General features: G+C 49.3%; 1 protein-coding gene across 1 annotated transcript; it reads left to right on the forward strand.

The window, feature by feature from the left end:
- The first annotated feature begins 1 nt into the window (after nt 1).
- On the forward strand, nt 2-13,328 carry DIPK2B (divergent protein kinase domain 2B). The gene is made up of 5 exons (XM_068685608.1): nt 2-2,617; nt 5,933-6,197; nt 10,185-10,358; nt 11,763-12,051; nt 12,711-13,328. Exons 1-5 carry the CDS (start codon nt 2,391-2,393, stop codon nt 13,049-13,051), a joined length of 1,296 nt encoding a protein of 431 aa, XP_068541709.1. The 5' UTR covers nt 2-2,390; the 3' UTR covers nt 13,052-13,328.
- Nucleotides 13,329-19,445: the final 6,117 nt, after the last annotated feature.

Raw genomic sequence — 19,445 nt, forward strand, 5'->3', positions numbered from 1 at the left:
ACCAGCTGCGTGCATTTCACCCCATCATTACTTGGGGAAAACAGACCAGTTTTAGGCACATCAGCAAATATATGCTATTGGATAGGAGAGCCTATCTCAAACTGCTTTGTGGGGTCATCAGGAGGCACAACGCTCGGCAATCCTAGCATTGTTCCTGGCTCTGTGCATTTTGGCCCATGCTTTCCCACAGGCTGTTGGGCGCCTGGCCATGATCTGGCCTCTCTGAAACTCAGCCGTACTCCTCCAAAGAGACCTGCATCGTGGTCTGCAGTGACCAGGCTTTTTGGGGGCCCTGCAAGGAAGATCCAGCCTGCAACTTCTACCTGGCACAGGCAGAGGGTCTACAAGACAGCCATGCAACCTCAACACCTACAAGCCATATTATGAGGAGGGCAGGGAAAAAGCTCCTTCAAGAAGAGGTTTCTTTCAGTGATGTAGCTCTTCTCTCAACATACAGCAAGCTGCAGTTTCCCAGCCACCATTTTTAGGCTAGCTCTGAGGTATGTGCACTAATTTTTATGCTTTGTTTTCAAGGCTGTTTCCTACGCACATCAGCTGTACTCAGGGACAGCTCAGGTTGGGCAAATCTTCTTGAGGAAACAAGGAATGACTTGTCTTGGGGCCAAGTGCAAATGCTAGTGGCAAGCTCCTGATGTGGCTATGGTGAGCCAGCTCCCACTCCTTGAGTAAAAAGTTGTTTTTTATAACACTTCAAGGTGATGCAGGTGTGATGCACCAGAGGAAAGTATAATTGTGCATTATATAGTACTAAATCAAGCAATAGTGCAAGAACACCGTGGCCTTCAAGACACTGTGAACTGAAAAGAAGCTCTGCTGTCTACCTAATGTTTTTTTTTTGGCCAGAGTACTGGCATGTACATGGTGCTTGTTGTGGGAAAGGGCATGTGTTAAAGTCCTCCCCTTTTCCGTGGGTCACTGTGGGGCAGGGCAGGCCGGGGCTCCTGCACTGAGCTGGCAGCCAGGAGCCAGTTTGCTGCTCATAAATCTCAGTGGAAAATTGGAGACTGAAGGCAGGCAATTAGAATATTAAGAAACTGAAGGGTATGGTTTTTATACGTTACGTAGTGAAGATGAAAACAGATTGCTGGTGTTTAATTTTGGTAACATCCAGGGAATAGCGGGGTAGGAGCAGTGCTAAGCTGGCCGGTGATGCAGAGCTGCTGGCAGGGAGCAGTGGAAAGGGACGATTCCTGCAGTGGGATCAGGGGCAACGTCCCAGCAACAGGAAAGGCCAGGGAAAAGGATAAACTGCTGGATGTGGGTGTTTGGCTCTGGTGTGGCTGCTCTCACCAGCGGTTTTCAAAGAGCTTTGCACCGGAGTACAAGGCCAGACGTGGATGTGGTGCAATGCAGAGCTGCGTGCTGGATGTGCTCGCTTGTGTCCCAGAACAGCACGGCCCCTTTCATCTGCAGCTCTGGCAGGGTGCCCTGCATCCCTTGCCCTCTCAGCAGGGCTCATCATCCCTGCCTGGCTGCTCTGTGCCCTGTGGACAAACTCTGAATGTCAGCATCTCCCTTTTGCTCAAAGGGATGCACAGGGAGATGGAGCAACTTCCTCCAGGCTGCAGGGCCAAAGGGAGAACCCAGATCTCCCAGGTGCCTCAATTAATGACTGTGCTTCAAAGAGCTGCCCTCCCTCCCTGCCTCACGCTGGCAGGGTCACCCTCCTCCACAGCCCATCCAAAAAGTGGGAGCAACATGGCCACAGGGGTGTTAGGTGAGCTGGGTGTTGCAGACAGCACCAGGCTACCCTACTGTCCACAGCAGGAGACTCAGCTGTGCGATCGGTTTTAAACACCTCTGTCAAGAGGTCACTCCACCAGGCAGCACTTTTGGTGCTTCTCTGAGGGAAAACCGAGCCTAACAAGCATCCGAGGAGCCCTGAGATGTGGCTCTGGGAATAACGCACCGCGAGGGGCTGGGCTTCTGGTCGAGCGTGCGTTCCTGCCACGCTGCTCTTCCTCCCAAATGAGCTTTTACCAAGTGTCCCGCACATGCCCTCTGCTCCAGCGGCAGGATATCCTTCATTTGTCTGCACAAAGCGCAGATGAGCACCTCTTGGCGTTGTTTTCCCAGCCGGCTGACGGGAGGGTCAGCAGGGGCCGAAGCAGCTGCGGCGAGTAAAGGAAAGGTAGCCATGGCAACCCAAGTTATCTGCATCCTCCATGCGTTTCCTTCTCCCCACCCTACATCGTATCTTTCCCACCCAAACCTCAAGCCAATAGAGCCAGTGACCAGCTGGCAGGATGGGGGCTGCGGCCGGGGCTCCAGCACCCAGCGCATCTGGCTGCGTTTTGGGGCTCACCGCGGCAGGGCCAGGAGTGTAGAGAGGGGTGGCTTGCAACAGGCAGAGCTCTCCGTGACTGTAGATGGGGCGCTGGATATGTCACCTTTGCTCCAGAGTTGCAGATTCGTGGCTGCTGCTGCTGCTGGTTTTGGCCCTGAGCTGTAGCCCTGCTGCAGCAGTGACGGCGTCTCCGTCTGCGCCCCACGTCAAGCCCAGCTACAGTTTTGGCCGGACTTTCCTGGGACTCGACAAGTGCAACGCCTGCATTGGGACGTCCATTTGCAAGAAATTCTTTAAAGAAGAAATAAGGTCAGAAACTCGGCACAGTGATTTTTAGGGCATTCTGCATGGTACCCTGAAAGTTGCCTGTTAGCGTTTCCCAGTGCTTTAAGGAAAGACGATGCAAAAAGTAACTTATCATTGGGCTGCTGTTACAGCACCGGGTATTTTAATTAATGTCTATGCACTGCTGCTCTGACTCTGTTTGCTTTTAAAGCCGCACAAACCTGACAAGAACTGTAACTTGAAGGCAGGAGTAAAAGGCACAATTTTCGGCACGGAGAGTATCTCTGGAGGAGGTCAAGGCAGTGGTGGGGGGAGGGAAGAGGGGAGGAAGAAATCAGTTTGTTTTGATGTCACTGGATGGATTTGATTGTGAGCAGCTGAGTAAAGGCGAGGGGGTTTAACTTTGCATGTTCCAATGGGCTGTGTTAGCTACAAACATACGGGCATGCTATGTAGTCCTGTACCAGGCACAACAGCACCCATGTGCAGAAATTCACGTGCGTATTAACCAAGACCAAAAGTGACGTGCACCTGCCTGAGGCACGGGGGCTCCTGCACATCGGGTACCTGTGTGCTACAGCACAGGCAGGGCTGAAATGTTCTTATGCTTTGGGGAGTTTTCTGTGAGAACTTGAAGGCAGCAGCAGAAGTTGCATCTGCCTCAAAGTGAATGGGATGCGGGCTGTCCATTTCCATGTTTACCTTTTCCGTGTTCACAAAGGTGGATGGCACTTGGTCCTCAGCAGGGCACGCTTCATTAACCCCCCACCACTTCCAGGAGCTGTGGCATGCCCTTGAACAGCGAGCACCGGGACGTGGGGTTCGTTCCCAGAGCCTGCCCACCAGCTGGCCCAAAAGCGGAGCGTGGCAGAAGTTGTCACTGAAATATCAGATTTTCAAAATGCTGTGAAAACGAGCCGACCAAAACTATTTGAGGTCTTGCGCCAATGTTGGCGGCTAGCCTTGGCTGAGAGTATTGGGAAGGAAGTTTGAAAAAAGTGGATTGCTTCAATTTGTTAATATGATCTTTCTTTATTTATTTTTATTTAAGACTTAATTTATTTAATGTTAATGATTAAAAAAAAATGTAAAACTCTCCAAATACAAGCAAGGTTATTTTGGCTGAAACAAAACACTTGCTTTTCTCTTTTCTGAGTGATACCAAGTTTGATTTTCTCCAGCATTCAGATCTGGGCCAATCTATAGCCTGTAGCTGGTGGGTTGGTCCTCGATGCAGACCTCACGGAGCACCTTCATTAAAGCCCAACCTGGCCCTGAGCTGCGCGGCTCCACACGAAGCTGGATTACTGCTGCTGCATGGCTCGGTGACGAATCCTGAAAGCATCCAGCATGTGTGCCAGGCCAGTGCTGGGCTGCCTGGAAATGGTGCCAGGCACAGGGAGGCTGCGGCTCCCTCAGGGCTCCCCTCGTGCCCGGAGCAACACTCGGTGTGGCATTTTGCACATCCCAGCACCAGTGGTGGCTCTGTGCTGGTGCCTGCCTGGCGTCAGCTCCCCTGAGCATGGAGCCAAGTCACAAGGCACATTTATGCTTAACTTAAAAAAAAAAAGGGGGGAGGAAAGAAAGAAAGCCCCAGCCCATACCCATCCCTTTCCGGTACGTGCCTGGCTCTGTGTGCCTGCTTTGCAGATTAGGTGCTGGGAGGGGGCATGGTGCAAAGCAAATCAAAGTAAGGCACAGCAGATAATCTGTAGTCCTGCCTCAAAACCAGGCAAAAAAAAAAAAAAAAAAAAAAAAAAAGAGAGAGAAAGGGTTTATTTTCATATCAGACGCTCTGATCATAAGGAAGCTCTGATTTCATATTGGGCAAAATGCCCTCAGCAAGAGCCACAGCAGGGCTAGCACCAGCGGTTGCATTGGATGAGGTCGGTGCAACAGCCTGGGATAATGAATAAATTTCCTGCAGCGTTTGCATCGGGCTTGCTGGGAACATTTTGGGGAGAGGGGTTTTCCCCTTTGGGGACAGCTGAGCTGCCCAGCATCTGCATGATCCTAAAGAGGAGCTGGGGAAGGCATCAGGACAAGGTTGCACATGCTGATATTTGAAGGGGAGATGTAGAGGGAAGTAAATCTAATTAACCCCCTCAAAGTTTCTCTGCGTGGAGTTCCCAGCTGGAGGTCAAAAAGAAAAAATCAGCTTCAACCCTCGGCTTCGTTAACGCCTTTTCATTTACTGGCAGCTAGCTGCTCCTGAAGGGTACCCCTTGCCTCTCCTGTTTCAGTTTTGAGCTATCATCATCTTTAATTTATGGCGAGATTAAATTAAGAAACGCTTTCTTACGCACTTGGGCAAGTGTATAATGAGGAGAGCCTGGAGGCAGCCCGTGCAGCCACTGGCCTGGCTGAGGGCCGGGGCTCAGCTGCTCTTGCATCTCGCAGAGGAACCTGCAAAGCAGTCAGATGCCTGTTTCCATCCCATACCCTACACTCCCCCCACCTACGCCTTGGGGGTGCCCTGTGGAGACCCTGTGCCCATGCAGGTGGAGGTCACAGCCTGCATTTGGTGCTGGTGTTGCTGCTCTCCTTGCTCCAGCGGTTCCTCCTACCTGGACTTGGGGTGACACCGGGCAGCCAGGTCTCTGCCTGGACCAGCCTGGCCAGGAAAGCTGGCATTTTTCACCAGAAAAGATTTTGCAGCTAAGGAAAGCACTACGTCACGGCATTAAACTTTTCCTTGGAACTCACCACTGAAAACTTCAAACAAAATATCCTTCACGAGCTTTGTTTCAGCGTTAGCATTTTGATTAATGAAAAAAATAATAAAAAAAATACTCTGGCCTCTCCTGCATCAACACAGAGTAAAGCCACCACGTCAAAGTGAAAGGCCCATTCTGGTATTTCCAAACATATTTATGTTCTGGAGTTTTTGTTCTGCAGGGTACTTTAAAGTGTTATTATTCCGTTTTTTGGGGGGGGACACTTCTCTCATTGCAGCACAGGCTTCAAGAAATCTCAAAATGTCAGGAGTTCCCAGGGAACTGAAGCCCCAAGCCTTCTTCCTTCACTTTTGCTGTTCACATGGCCCAAATGGCGATATTTGGGCATAGCAAGGGATATCATAACTGGGGAACAAATGCAGGCATTCTCTCCAAACCACTTTTGGAGAATCACCTACTCTACTGCACCTACTCTTCTTACCTGGGGCATGTGTGGTCCTTGGGGTGGGAAACGGCTCCCCAGCGGTGCCAAAGGGACCCCCCAAAATCACTTGGGCCGTCTCTTGCTGAGGTTTTCGTGACGCTGTGTGGTGCTTGCGCGGTGGGTGTCGGCGAGGCTTGTTAACCCGCTCTCCGTGGGGCTCTCGTTTTGGTTTGGCAGGTTTGACACCTGGCTTTCTTCTCGTTTAAAGCTGCCCCCCAGCTACCTGCTCAGCTACTCGGGCAACTACACCGACGATGCCCAGAGCTGGCGGCTGGTCGACATCACCCGCCTGACCACCAAGTACCAGCACGACCAGGCGGACAAGCGCATCTGCACCTCCCTGCTGAAGACCAAGACCTGCAGCCTGGAGCGCGCCCTGCGCCGCACGCACCGCTTCCAGAAGTGGCTGCGGGCCAAGCGCCTCACCCCCGACCTGGTCCAGGTCAGTGCCCCACCACCGGCCCCAAACCCAGACCAGGGCAGCCCACGGGCTCCTGCGTGGCCCAAAGTGGACTCCCAGAGTGTCCTGTGCTGCAGGTGGGACAGCGCTGGTACGGGCAAAGGATTGGGGTTGTCTCCAAGGAGGGCAGGAGTGGGGCTCCTGGAGGCTGAGGGTGTTTCTGCCCCACCCTCAATTATTCCACCCAAATGTCTCAATGCTGTCTGTACTCTATGTACGTCTTCTTCATAGCTAACAGTGCAGGTATTTTAGGGTGAAGGTTCCCACGTAATTACGTGGCTGGGGAAAGAGAGGTTTAAAATAGCGGCTGGGTGAGCCCCAAGGGCCAGCCCAGGGGGACACACCCAGGGACAAGCTTCCTGGGACATCTCAGGGATTTTTAAGTGAAGAAAGGGCACAGCCGGCTGCAGCAAGGCTGAGATCAGTGCATGCCAGCCCCAGAACTGCATGAAAACTCCTGTTTTCATGGCTCTCTGGCTGTGTCAATGAAGCACTGTGTGCTCTGTAACATGGCTGCTGGGCTCACAGCGGCCTGAAACAAGAAGCAGCCGGCGGCAGTGACATTTCCACAGCACAGCATGAGCGTGAGCTCCTGCGGAAGCCCATGGTGATGCTCCAAGCCCAAGGCCCCCCGCGCCTCCCTGCCCACCCGGCACCACCTCCTTGCAGCTGAGAGCCACAGAGCACCTCAGCCTGCACCCAGCAAACACGAGCTGGCAACCCAGCACGAGCCGTCGGAGGGGGCTTTCTGCGGATACAAGAAGTCACTGCAGATGCTTACTGGCAGCCACTGCTCTCCTGGTGTTTTTGGAGGTGTTTAACAGCACGCTGCTGATGCCCAGTGTGATTCTGCCCCCATTTCATGATGCTGTGGTCACCCAGGGGTGTCTGTGCTCCCCTCCCTGCAGTTTTGGCGCTGAGGAAAACTAATGACTCGAGTAATTTTGTCTTTTGTAACAGGGAATTACAACAGCCCTCCACATCCTTGAATCGGGATGACAGCCCATGAAGCGCTGCTTTTACACTTTGCGCTGCCTACCCTGCCTGCCCCAGCTCCCATCCGAGCTGCCACACTGATTATTTCACCCGCCACAACGAAAATACTTGTCAGACGCAGCGAAGCCTTCACTGCTAAAATCTCGCTGGCCTGGGAGAGGAGCTGGGCACAGCTCGGGCTGTGCGCTGCTGCCCGTGTTGTTGTAACGCACATGGCAGCACCACCACACGCTGCTTTGCCCATGTCTTGGGGCCAGATTTTGTCACTGTGAGCCATACAGGGCTTGTTTGCCCTCTTCGAGGTGAGCAGCAACAAAATGTGGGCCAACTTCAGCACTGATGGCCTGCAGGGCAAAGTTATAACCCTGGTTACAAAGCGCAGCCTGGAAAATGCGCGAGGACATCAGCAAGAGTGTCTGCAGCGGGGATGAGCTTCATGGCTTCACTGGACATCCTCAGCTTCTCTTTTTTGGGGGGGTGAATGAAACCCCTGCCTTCAAACAGCCAGGAGCTGTGAGTGTTTCAATATGTACATCCAGCTCTCTCCTCCTGGGTCCAATCCCAAACTTGTTCATTTGGTTTCACCAGGCAGCAGCACATGGGGCAGCAGGCAACAGTGCTCCTGGGCTGTGCTGCCCTTCCTCAGGCTGGCTGAAAAGACAGCAAAGTGGAGAAAATTTGTCTTCCTGAGGTCATCTTTGTGTCCCACTGGATTCTGTGCATGTCTGCATGAGATCTGCGTACGTACACATGGACAGGAGTCTAACACACATCACATATTGTGCAGTAGGGAAAAAAATCATAGCTGAGTGCAGGTAGGCATTGTAGGAACTACTCATTATCAGATACAAGAATGTAGGAATTTAATCAAAGTAAATAAGAAGCTTTCCATATCAATCACAAACAAGATGTCAGGCTGCCTGTCAGGTCTTATTCTCCAGGGTGATAAGATGCTGGAAAGGACTTGAGATGTTCTGAGATAAATCAGTATCTTCAGTGTTTCAAGTATACAACCTTCACATTTTTCTTCCTCTGGCAGTTTTTGTCTGACAGTTTTACAACTGCGGCTGCCTTTCTGCTGTATGGATGCTGCCGTCATTCAGCCCCAGCCAGGTGTCGGTCACTGCTTTAGCCATGAAAACCCTAAAACAGTTCCATGGGAAAGGAGCAGTCACGATCACTGTGTGCAGCACATGTCTGCATCTGTGTTCATAGGATAAGCTCTGACCCTGGAAAAAATCCTAATTATAGCTTCTATGCATTCTCATGGTTTCTGTTCCTACTGTACACTTGTTAAGGGTCTCAGCTTTTGCATGACAAACTCCTGGAGCTAGTGAAGCTTTCTAACTTTGGCTGCAAATATTTGCATACACGCTGAGCTGCTAGAGACTTTCTCCACCGTTTCTCTTACTTAACACAATTCTGTTCTGCTCATTTTTTCTCACTTCTCCTCCAAAGGGAAAGTGACAGAGTCACCCGTAATGTGTCTGCAAGTGCAGTGAGACAGAAATCCATAACTGTCCCTTCCCTTCCCCCATGGTTTCTGATAATTAGTGGAAAATGTATTTCCTTCATAAGGCCACACTGTATGTGTACGTACAGAACTGTACGAAGGCTTGTAGCTAGAACTGAGGAACATTATTTTTGGCAAGTGGGAGGAAAAAAGTGTTCTTTGGTCTTGGCAAATCAACACTCTAGTAGGGATTGGGCTTTTCAGGTAGTTTTGACCATTCAGGGCTTGCTCCATGCAACTGATGGCCAAGGAGAGAGAGGTTGGGCCCCCCTGAAACCAGCAGGGAGGCAAAAGAGTGGGCACAGGAGGTCCTGTCCCTCCTTCTGCATCTGCACAGGAGAGTGGCACTCTCCTCCTTCTCTTGTTTCTTCTTATTATTTTTTTTCTCATGGCTGGTTAATCAATGCTTTATGCCAAATGAACAGCTCGTGCAGGAAGGGCTGCGCAAGACCTACCTCAGAGCTACCAAATGACTTGGGGAGATCCTGACTCAAATCTTTGCTCCCAGTGTGAAGAATGGCAGGCAGCAAACATGAGTTCAAGTGCCCTGTCCTCTGACGAATGCCTCACAGACATCAGATGAGAAACTAAATCCAAAAGAACAAATTTGGCTACTTGAATCATTTGGCAGGAAGAGGTTTTGCACAAGTCCAACTCCCCTCCCCAGCAGAGGAAAGGCAGGGCAGCATTTCTGCGTTGCTGTCGGGAATTCTCCTCCCCGTCTCACCTCTCCTTGGTTTTTAAAACTTTAAAACAAAGGTATTTTTCTACAACAAAGTTCTAAGTATAGATGCCATTTATCCCAGATGTAGACCGCTTGTTACAATTTTACAAATCAAGGCCACAAATTTGAAAGGTGAAATATGGTGATGGCTGAAGCCATTAGCCCAACAATTCTTTACTTGTTGCTGGCATTTGCAAGAAAACATGCTCAGGATATTCAAATTTGGCTTTGAGAGCTAATGCGCAAGTTTATCAGAGAGATAACGCACCCTGTGCTTGTGCCCATGTACAATGTTTATTTACAGTTTCAAGGCGTGTTTACTGACCTTAACGGGGAGCATTTCCAAGAAAGCTGCTTATAGGCTAGGCAAAGAGGGAAGCAATCTGAAGACATTATTTGAAGAGGGAAGTGACTCACTGGAGGAGCAATGGGAGAGGCCGCCGTGGGCCGGCAGGGCTGGCAGGGCTGGCACTGCCTGGTGAGGCAGGGACAAGGGGCTGGTGGTGGCCAGGGTCATGCTGTGAAGACTGCGAGCCATTTCCAGAATTTGTCTCAAATGGGTATTTTTGGCTGATGCTGCCCCAGTTCTTCCTGGGAGGGAGTTGCTGTGGAGTCCCCCATGTGCCTGTGCCCATTAGTGGTGTTGCAGAGCAGAGAGCTGCCCCCGTACCAGAACACCTTTTGATATCTCAGTCTGGAAAATAAACGCCCATGTTGTGCTTTGCTCCCTCTCCAGGGCCTGTCTAGCCCAATGCTACGCTGCCCATCCCAGCGCCTCCTGGACCGGATAGTGCGGCGCTACGCTGAGGTGCCGGATGCCGGCAGCATCTACATGGACCACCTCACCGACCGGGACAAGCTGCGCCTCCTGTACACGCTGTCGGTGAATTCACACCCCATCCTGTTACAGGTAGGTACCGCCCTGGCTAGAAACATCACCCCTTGCAAGCATGAGCCATGCCCCAGTCCCTGCTGCCAGGACTGCCCTTTGCACGCTCCCCGACCTTCATGAAGCGTGTTTCTTCTGAGGAGATGGGTGGCTGAAGACAGGCAGGCTCCTGCAGTACTCCCTGCACCAGCCTGTGAAGTTGCTGAGAGACACGGATGCCCAGCCCCTGAAATAAATCAGAGCCCAGATGGGTTATTGCAGCAGCACGCTGTGAAAGCCAGGTTTTTACACATCCCTGATGTTTCAGTGTCATGTTTGCATTGCTAATGTATTACTTAAAATCACAGCCTTTTTATAAAATCCAAAGCACAAGAGAACACACATTAACACATAAGGACTGAGACACAGTGTTGGGACTGAACGTGGATTTGGGGAGCATAGATTTCCCAGTCTCAGTGTGCCACAGCTGTTATTAATGTTTGCACACCTCTGGTAGCTGGCTCTACGACAGGGTGCAGCTCTGAGGAGGTGTTTGGTACAATCCCGAATACAACTGAGCTCTGAGTTTGAAGGCAGAGAGCTTCTCTGGTCCCCTCCTGGCATGTGGCCTCCACTCTCACTGTGTGAGTACCTCCATGGGAGCATCCCCATGGCCACCTCACATCCAGTCCTCATTGCTGTTGCTTGCAACCCTTTGAGATATAATGAAGCAGAGAGAAGGCAACACCTTCCTTCTTCTTGAGACCACTGAGGGCCCACACTGTGCCCAGTGAGGGGAATGGTGCTCATGCTCGGGGGAGTCTCCTGGGGGTCCCTTGGCCACCTTGCCCACAGCCCACTGGGGCACAAGGGTGCAGCTCTCAGTGCTGCAGAAGTGAGAAAAATGTGGTAAACCCTGTCCAGGTGTCCCCCGTGCAGCAAACATCCAGCACATCTGACTTCCAAAATGGCTGGGCACGGTCTTGCCACTCAGCAAAAACTGCTCTGGCCCCACCTCACCTTCAGGCTGCGACTTCAGTGATGCAGTGCTCATAAAGGAGCCATCCAAGGTCGCATAAAGAAACCTAAATTTAGCTCTTCTCTGCCTAAAAATTTCATGAATTTAAAATCTATTATTGCCTTGGACTCTCCGGTTAGTCTCCCTCATGGAACAGATCTTGAAATATCAGATTCTTCTTGCTTAATCACCCAAAGAAAAGAAAAAGGGAGAAACGCAGGGCAGAGTAGTGCCTCCCTTGGCTGCTGGGACTCACTGTGGTGAGGGTCGGTGGTGGGCTGGCTCCAGAAACCAAAGCACAACCCCAGCACGGCTGCTTGGGAAGTCCAAAGGATGCGCTCAAAGCCATCTGGGAGGGAGATGGGCTCATGGCAAAGAGCGCAGTGAGCAGGGCCAGGTGTTGATGCCACTTTCCCCTCTCCCGGCAGATCTTCCCTGACGTGGAGGGGTGGCCCTTCCCGCGGTACCTGGGCTCCTGCGGGCGGCTGGTGGTCAGCGCCAGCACCCAGCCCCTGCGAGACTTCTTCGGGGCAGCCCCTGAGGTGGCGGCCGACCTGGCCCTCCAGCTCCTCGCCGTCCTCCGCTCCATGGGCACCAACGACCTCAACTATTTCTTCTACTTCACCCACGTGGACGCTGGCACCTTCGGCGTGTTCAGCAACGGGCATCTGTTCATCCGGGATGCCAGCACGCTGGGCATCATCGACAAGGAGGAAGGTACTCAGCAGGCTCTGGGGCTGCGCGTCTGTTGTAGGAGAGCTCGGTGTGACAGGCAGAACAGATCTTTCACCTGCTGTCGTTTATTTATTAACTGACATTCCTCCACTGATTTAACACTTTCATTTTGAATGTTCAACTTTTCAGAAGACCTTTGCTCAGCTCAAACGTTCAGCTGAGCACATCTCAAATATGCAGAAATCGTTGTCAGAGGATTTTCCACCAGACTTCTTTTTCTTGTCCCACCAGCTATTATGGTTGTCTTGGCTCCAGCTAGAGGAGCTGTTTTTGCGATTTAATGACTTTGGGTAACATGTAAAAATTACAGGTTTGACTGTTTGTGGTAGTTTCTGTAGGAACTCCATGTTCTAGGTTGCTGCTCTGATTCCTCTCATTTCCTCTGCACCAGTTTGACCCAACAATCCCTCTCTGCTTCCTCTCTAAGGCAATTCAGCAGAGCTCTGTCATTCAGAAAAATACATGTATTTCAGGGGAAAAGTAGCCCTTACACAGATACAGCACAGCATACATTGTGCTGAAAGATAGTAGTATCCTTTAGACAGCAACAAACCCTATATTAATACAGGGGCACAGACATATGTGATTATCCGAGATTTTTTTCCCGTCTTTCTAACAACAATTTTCATGGTCTTTAACAGGGAGCCAACTGATCGACGGCCAACAGGAGTACAAAGATATATTTAGCTGCTTGACTGTGGACTGCCAGTCTGCATTTGTGTCCTGTAACTCCATCAGAGAGAAGCAGAGCCTTGTCATGGTGTGTCAAGAGCTTCTGCCTAAGCTCCTGAAGGGGAAATTCCTGCAACCTGTACAGGAGAAAATAGACAGCTTCTTGCAGCACTGCGCGGATGGCCTTGCTGATGACCAGGGTGTCAATGAGGCGTTGGCAAAGCTGGCAGAGCTCCTGAAGCCTCTGCGGTCTTGTGATTCACGCTTTGCCTACCGCTACCCAGACTGCAAATACAGCGACAAATACTGATGGCTTTGGAGGAAGGCTGCCCAAGAAGGATGGCACACATTTCCTGGCTCCAGTGCAGGAAGCAAGGAGGAGCCAGGGCAGCTGGATGGAGCTGCACCAACTCCAGGACACCCTCATCGAGATGGAGGAGGAGGGAGCCGAGTGCACGCAGGATTTATTGTTCATCTCCCAGAGATGCATTTGTTACTTGGGATGTTAGATGTGATGTAAGGCTTATGGATTATAAACGTTATCATGAGTGACAAGGGCTACAGGATTAATAAATCTCCTTCACGTATTTTGGCCTTGGAAGAGTTTTCCATGCCATCCATTAAAGAGAAACCCTCAGAAGGCAGCATGCTCACAGCTAGCTAGATAGGGGAGCTTTATTACCAAGAACGTCTTTCTGATCGAGATGATATATACATAATGTGAGATGGATGGAAATATTTAAGACTTTTCCTGTGGGGATTTTTAATGCTCCAATGCTATAGACAAACTGAGCCACCTGATCGGTTCCTTACCACCATCCATCACAGATCACTTCTACAGAATATTTAAACTTTATTACTTTTATGGAACACAGAACAGAAAGACACAATCAGCAGCATTAAAAAGCTGAAAGACCCAGCATTTCTCGAGATTTAATTTCTCTAATCCCCAGTTACTTTTAGTCTTTCCCAAATTGATGGGCAATAATTGGAGTCTAATATAGGTTCTTTAAAGGTTTTAGGATTAAAACAAGAAGAACAACAAACAAACAAACAAAAGCAACTAACAACTCTTAGATGTGATTGTCCAGAAAATATTTTCACACTTTTCTCTCTGAAGAAAACTGGAGGGAACCATTTGAACAAAACCATTCAAATGGAAAACTACCTTAAGGGTAGAAACCACATGTCCAGAAGATGATATATTAGTCTACCCTAAGCATGAGACCACCTGAATAGTAAACCAGAGAATCACCCAGAACCACAGAATTATTGAAGTGGGAAGGGATCCCTGGAGATAATCTAGTCCATCTAGCCAAGCAGAGTCACCTAGAGTACATTGCACAGGATGGCATCCAGGCGGGTTTTGAATACCTCCAGAGACGGATACTCCACAACCTCTCTGGGCAACCTGTCCCAGTGCTCCATCACCCTCAGAGTAAATAAGTGTTTTCTTATATTCAGCCAGAACCTCCTGTGCTTCGGCTTGTGCCCCTTGCCTCTTGTCCTGTCGCTGGGCACCGCTGAAAAGAGTCTGGTCCCATGCTCTCGACACCCTCTCCTCAGATATTTATACACATTGATAAGATCCCCTCTCACTCTCCCCATCTCCAAGCTAACCAGGCCCAGTTCTCTCAGCCTCTCCTCTTATGAGAGATGCTCCAACCCTCTAATCACCTTCATAACACTCCTCTGAACTCGCTCCAGTAGCTCCATGTCTCTTCTTCATGAGGTTCCTCTCAGCCCATCCCTCTAGCCTGTCGTGGTCCCCCTGTATGGCAGCACAGCCCTCTGGGGTATCAGCCACTCCTCCCAGCTTTGTGTCGTCAGCAAACCTGCTGAGGGTGTACTCTGTTCCACTGTCCAGGTCTTTGATGTGTAAATTGAACAAGACTGGACACAGTACTGACTGCTAGCTACAGGCCTCCAACTAGACTCCGCACCACAAAGCACAACCCTCTGAGTTCTGCCATCCACCTCACAGTCCACTCAATCTACCCTGCATTTCCTGAGCCTGACCATGAGGATGTTATGGGAGACACTGTAAAAAGTCTTGCTGAAGTCAAGGTAGACAACATCTACTGCTCCCCTTCATCTACCCAGCCAGTCATCCCATCAGAGAAGGCTGTCAGATTGGTTAAGCATGATTTCCCCTTGGTAAATCCATGCTTTCACAGAATTGCGGTGTTCCAGTTTGTGTCCATTGCCTCTTGTCCTTACATTGATAACAACACAGCTTTTGTTGGTTCCCATCCCATGTGGTCCCTCTGGGGTGTCAGAGACACTTCCCTGTTGTCCAGGGGGCTGTGAGACCTCACCGGGGTTCGGGGCTTGTCTCCTGCGATTCAGGTGTGCAAGAGTCACCAAAAATTTGACTCAGCTGAGTCAGAAACTAGACTTTCTGGATCCCCCTGTAAGTATTTTCATCACGGAAACAGTCTTCACGTATCCATGGTTCAAAAAAGAAATCAGTAACAGGCCTAAAACCAGAAAAAGATGTGAGTGCATTTGCATTGCTAATCATTGTGCAGAGTTACCGGGAGCAGGAAAGCAAGACAAGATCTAGCGTTGGCTGTGGAGGGGCTCAGTGTGTGCAGACCACCAGGCCTGGGGTTAAAGCAAGGTATTGCGGCACATCAGGCATCCAAAAACACATGTGGCTCTGCCGCTGGCAAAATCTGCCCCAGGACATTTATTTTGCTTTTCCTCCTGGCATAAAATATCAAATACACCTTTCACCTCTCAAGAAGCAGAAACATTGGAAATAATTTGTAAGTAAATTTAGCTTCAGGCCCAGATGGTCCGACAGCAAAAATGTTTAAATATACAGCCTGAGCCCTCTTTCATGATTTCAGTCTATTTCTACATCATGGCTCTCTTCCAGTACAAAAAACATGTCCTTCGCTGGATCCATAAGGCTGACTAACAATCTGTTTTCAACAGTTTTTCTGGAATCCGTCTGCATCTTCGATCTTTCAGTCTGTGGTTTTACCTAAAGCTGTGCCTTGGCACCAGGCCCCTTCCCTTTCAGTGAGTCCTCCCAGTCAGCCACCCCTCGCCGGGGCAGGTAAAGCTCCTGCTTTACCACCACTCTCAATAATTAATAACACATTGCTTCCCCCTGGGTGGTTCATTGTCATCTTCCACTCAGTGCTTGAGGGCAGTGTGGTTCATGGTAACCAAAAATGCCAAAAAAAATGCTCTAAGGGGAAGAATTTTTCTGCTCCACCCATGCCCCAGGAGAAATAATTTGCAAACCATGGGCATGCGGAGAAGTCTTCACAGTTACCCCATGACTCCAGTCTGAGCTGGAATCAGGCAAAAGGACTGTCACATGTGCTTTGAGTAGGCCCCAATATCCTGTGACCCTAAAATGCTGGGTGTGAGAGATGGAGGAATCGTTGTCTTGCTCTGTGGTTGGATTCAGGTGGCAAAATGGCAGCAGGGGTTTTTGAGGCAATCCATTTTTCACATGGCTTGATTCAAAGCTGCTCAAGCTTAGAGGAGTCTCCCCATTGGCTTCAATAGGCTCTGATATGATTTTATTTATATTTTTTATTGCGATTAAAAATAACAGAATCATGGATTTAAAAATATTACAGCATTGGAAGCTGTGCTTACCACCCGTTTCTCTTCAGACATAGATTACAAAGGCCAGGCTCACATAAGACCGTGACTAATACACCAGCCATAAAATCAGTCCATGGCTCAGAAAGCAATCATTTTCCTAAACTAAAACTTATTTCCCCGTATTTCCCTGGCCTTTTATTTATTTATTTGCCAATTCTTCCCTTTAATATTTTCTTTTCTCTTGGCAGTTAGGCCCTGGAAGCAGTGCCCACTCTGTCTGCCAGCTTCAGTCAGGCCTTGAAAAGCTAGTAGGCCACGCTCCAAAAGGATGTGAAATTAATTTATAAATGGCGATTATTTTAAACCTAATCCTCCCCAAAAGAACTCTCAAGTAATTTTTTCCTCTCTGCATTTGAGTTATTTCTGACAGAGGCTTTGTGCAAGTCTTTGCACGCTGTTCCTGGTAACGACGTAGAGCGCGTCAGGCCTGCTGGTTTGCACAGCAGGAGAAGAAACGCGGCCATCCTTGGTCCTCCACCAGTCCCACAAGCAGCCCAAATATTTCCTTTATCTGTGGGTAGTTGGCAGCTGCCTTTATGTCCACGTGTTTATTAGGCATCTCTCTTGCTGTCCAATACCCTGCATATTTTTAAGCTTTTATGTCCAGAGAGTCCTGGTTCATAAAACTGTATATTCTGCCGTGTTTCATGTAGTGGAATACTTTAATACTCTCATTTCTCAGCGTGGCAGCCCATAGCAAGCAATCTTCCCACCGCAGCTCACCACTACTCTAAGTATCATGTTCAGTCATTGCCTTCACACATTTCATCAGCGCTGCCACCCCACACACCCACCCCCCCAAAAAAATCCATTTTGGAAGGAATGGCAGCCATGAATGGCATTATATTGTCCTCCTCGTGCATGTCTGCTGAAAAGAGAGCACCTGGTAGCATGTGCTGAAAGAAGCCCCTGGGTCATGCACCTCATCATAGGCTGTGCAGAGCCTCTGGGGTGGCCTTGTGCTCCCAAATATCACATCTGTGCCTGCTGAGCTTTGTCCTTTCAGACACCTCCTGGCACCTCTCCAGCCTGCTGCCTCGGCCAGGACACTGCACATCCAGAGGGCAAGGGACATGAGGAGTATGACTAGGGAAACCCAAGCAGGTACTTGAGGTCAAGGTATCTGGTGTCCCACAGAGCACCCCTAAACCTTCTAGCAGTGGCACTTTCCTGGCATTTGGAGGCTCAGGGCTATGCCCCACCAGAAAGAAAATATCCTGTAAAAGAGAGGAATGGTTTCCTAATCCATAGCTTTTGTGGGCAACAGTTTCTTAGCCCAGGTTACACCCTCTGTCCCTCTTGGCTTCCCACAAGGTGCCATCCAGAAAGCACCAGAGCATCTTGGAGAACTTGGTATTGGTGCTCAACAACTCCTATTTGCAGGAGCTTTCAGACAAGCACATTTCATGCGAGGGCCTTTCCAGCGAGCTCAGCCAACAACAGTTATTTGCACGTGCTTTTTATTTGCCTTCTGGTTTTCTGAGACTTTAGGATGCACTTGGGTCCCATTTGCCAATTACTCTCTACAGCCAGGTGCTCTAGATACTTTATTGCTAATTCTTCCTAAGTGAAACCTTAGCTTCCCCCATTATAACATGAATCTGGAAAGAAAGGCCTTTACAAAAATACTGAATGTCATGAGACACTACAAAATCACATCAGCAAGCACCAAGGTATTCTGAATTGGTTTACCAAGACACATTAATTTGATTAATATGTGAGTCTAGCTGCTACTGTATCCTATGTTTCTTTAATTCAGTGCTAAAAGGAGCTTGGTAGTCATCCTGAAATTCAAAGCAAGCAAACAGACATGAAAGAAAAATGAAATGGAAACAGCTACTCATGGCAAGTCCATTGAAGGGGGATGGAGGTACCCAGTTTCTTCCTTATCAATTGGAGAAAATGGCCAAATCATCTGCTCTCCTCTGCATGGGGATTGTCTGTGCAAGACGGTGCTTGGCTATTTTTTAGCACCACTCCTCAAGGAAGAGTTGAAAAACTTGAATAGAGACCTGCTAGGAAGGGCAAGGTTTACCCAGATGTCCAGAAAAAGTGAAGATTATATTATGTATAGCAGGTGTAACAAGGTGTCAGCCCCTAGAGTTTTGGTCCACACATCTCACATGGAGACAAGACCTCCTAAAAAAGGAGAGGCTGGAGGTAGCTGTTTGGTGTCTGAATCCAGTGAAGAAAATAGTGGGGTTACCCATCTGCGCATAGACAACTAGAACAGAAAAGGCAACAGGAATAAGCCATTTTTCTCATTACAGATAGAAACCCTGGGTTTCTGGGATAGATCTACTTGCAGCATTTTACATCCTTGCTCTTTGGAGCAATTAGAAGTTATCCTTTCTCCACAGGTGTCTAATTAGAGCTGAAGAATGCTGCTTGCCCTATAAAGTAGCCCCCAGTGATGCTGGCACTCCTTGCTCTTGCCCTAAGGGCTACTGAAATCCCACCACTGAGTTTCTCACCTCTTCCTACCAGCAGGCTGAGACAGGGCCTGGTTATGTGACCCCCAGCCCTCTCCTAAACTTAGGGATAGCCAACAGTCAAATATTTCCTCACGAGGAAAATAGGCAATGAATTGTGGTGACAGCCACAGCTGTACCTCCTTCACCTCCACCAGCTCCTCGTGTAGCACCTCTCCACGTCTGAGCCCCTCACTTCTTTAGGGATCGACTGGCTGGGATTAGTGGTTTTAATACCACACTCTATTCTTTCCAACACACAAAACATAAATGGCAGTGGTTAGTCTAAAGCAAACTTTTTAGGTATTTTAAACAAGAATACACCAGCCTCTTCTGTGGGGATGTAAGAGAACAAGTGTGTCAGGTTTCACACTCCTATAGTACTACTCAGCGACAATGCATATAGCTACAACCCTTGCCTTACACAGTTCATTTGCTAAGTTACACGTAAAGATATCTTTTCAGACTAACACCCACAGAAGTGTCATGTAAAGTTCAATGTATTATGTGTTTTAAAAGGACCTTGTCAGTCATGCCACATTTCTTTTTCCTTTCAAAATTCAAACATTCACCTGAATAAAGGCTTGTCAAACTCATTCCTCT

This window comes from Anas acuta, chromosome 1 (assembly GCF_963932015.1).
Source record: "Anas acuta chromosome 1, bAnaAcu1.1, whole genome shotgun sequence".
NCBI lineage: Eukaryota > Metazoa > Chordata > Aves > Anseriformes > Anatidae > Anas > Anas acuta.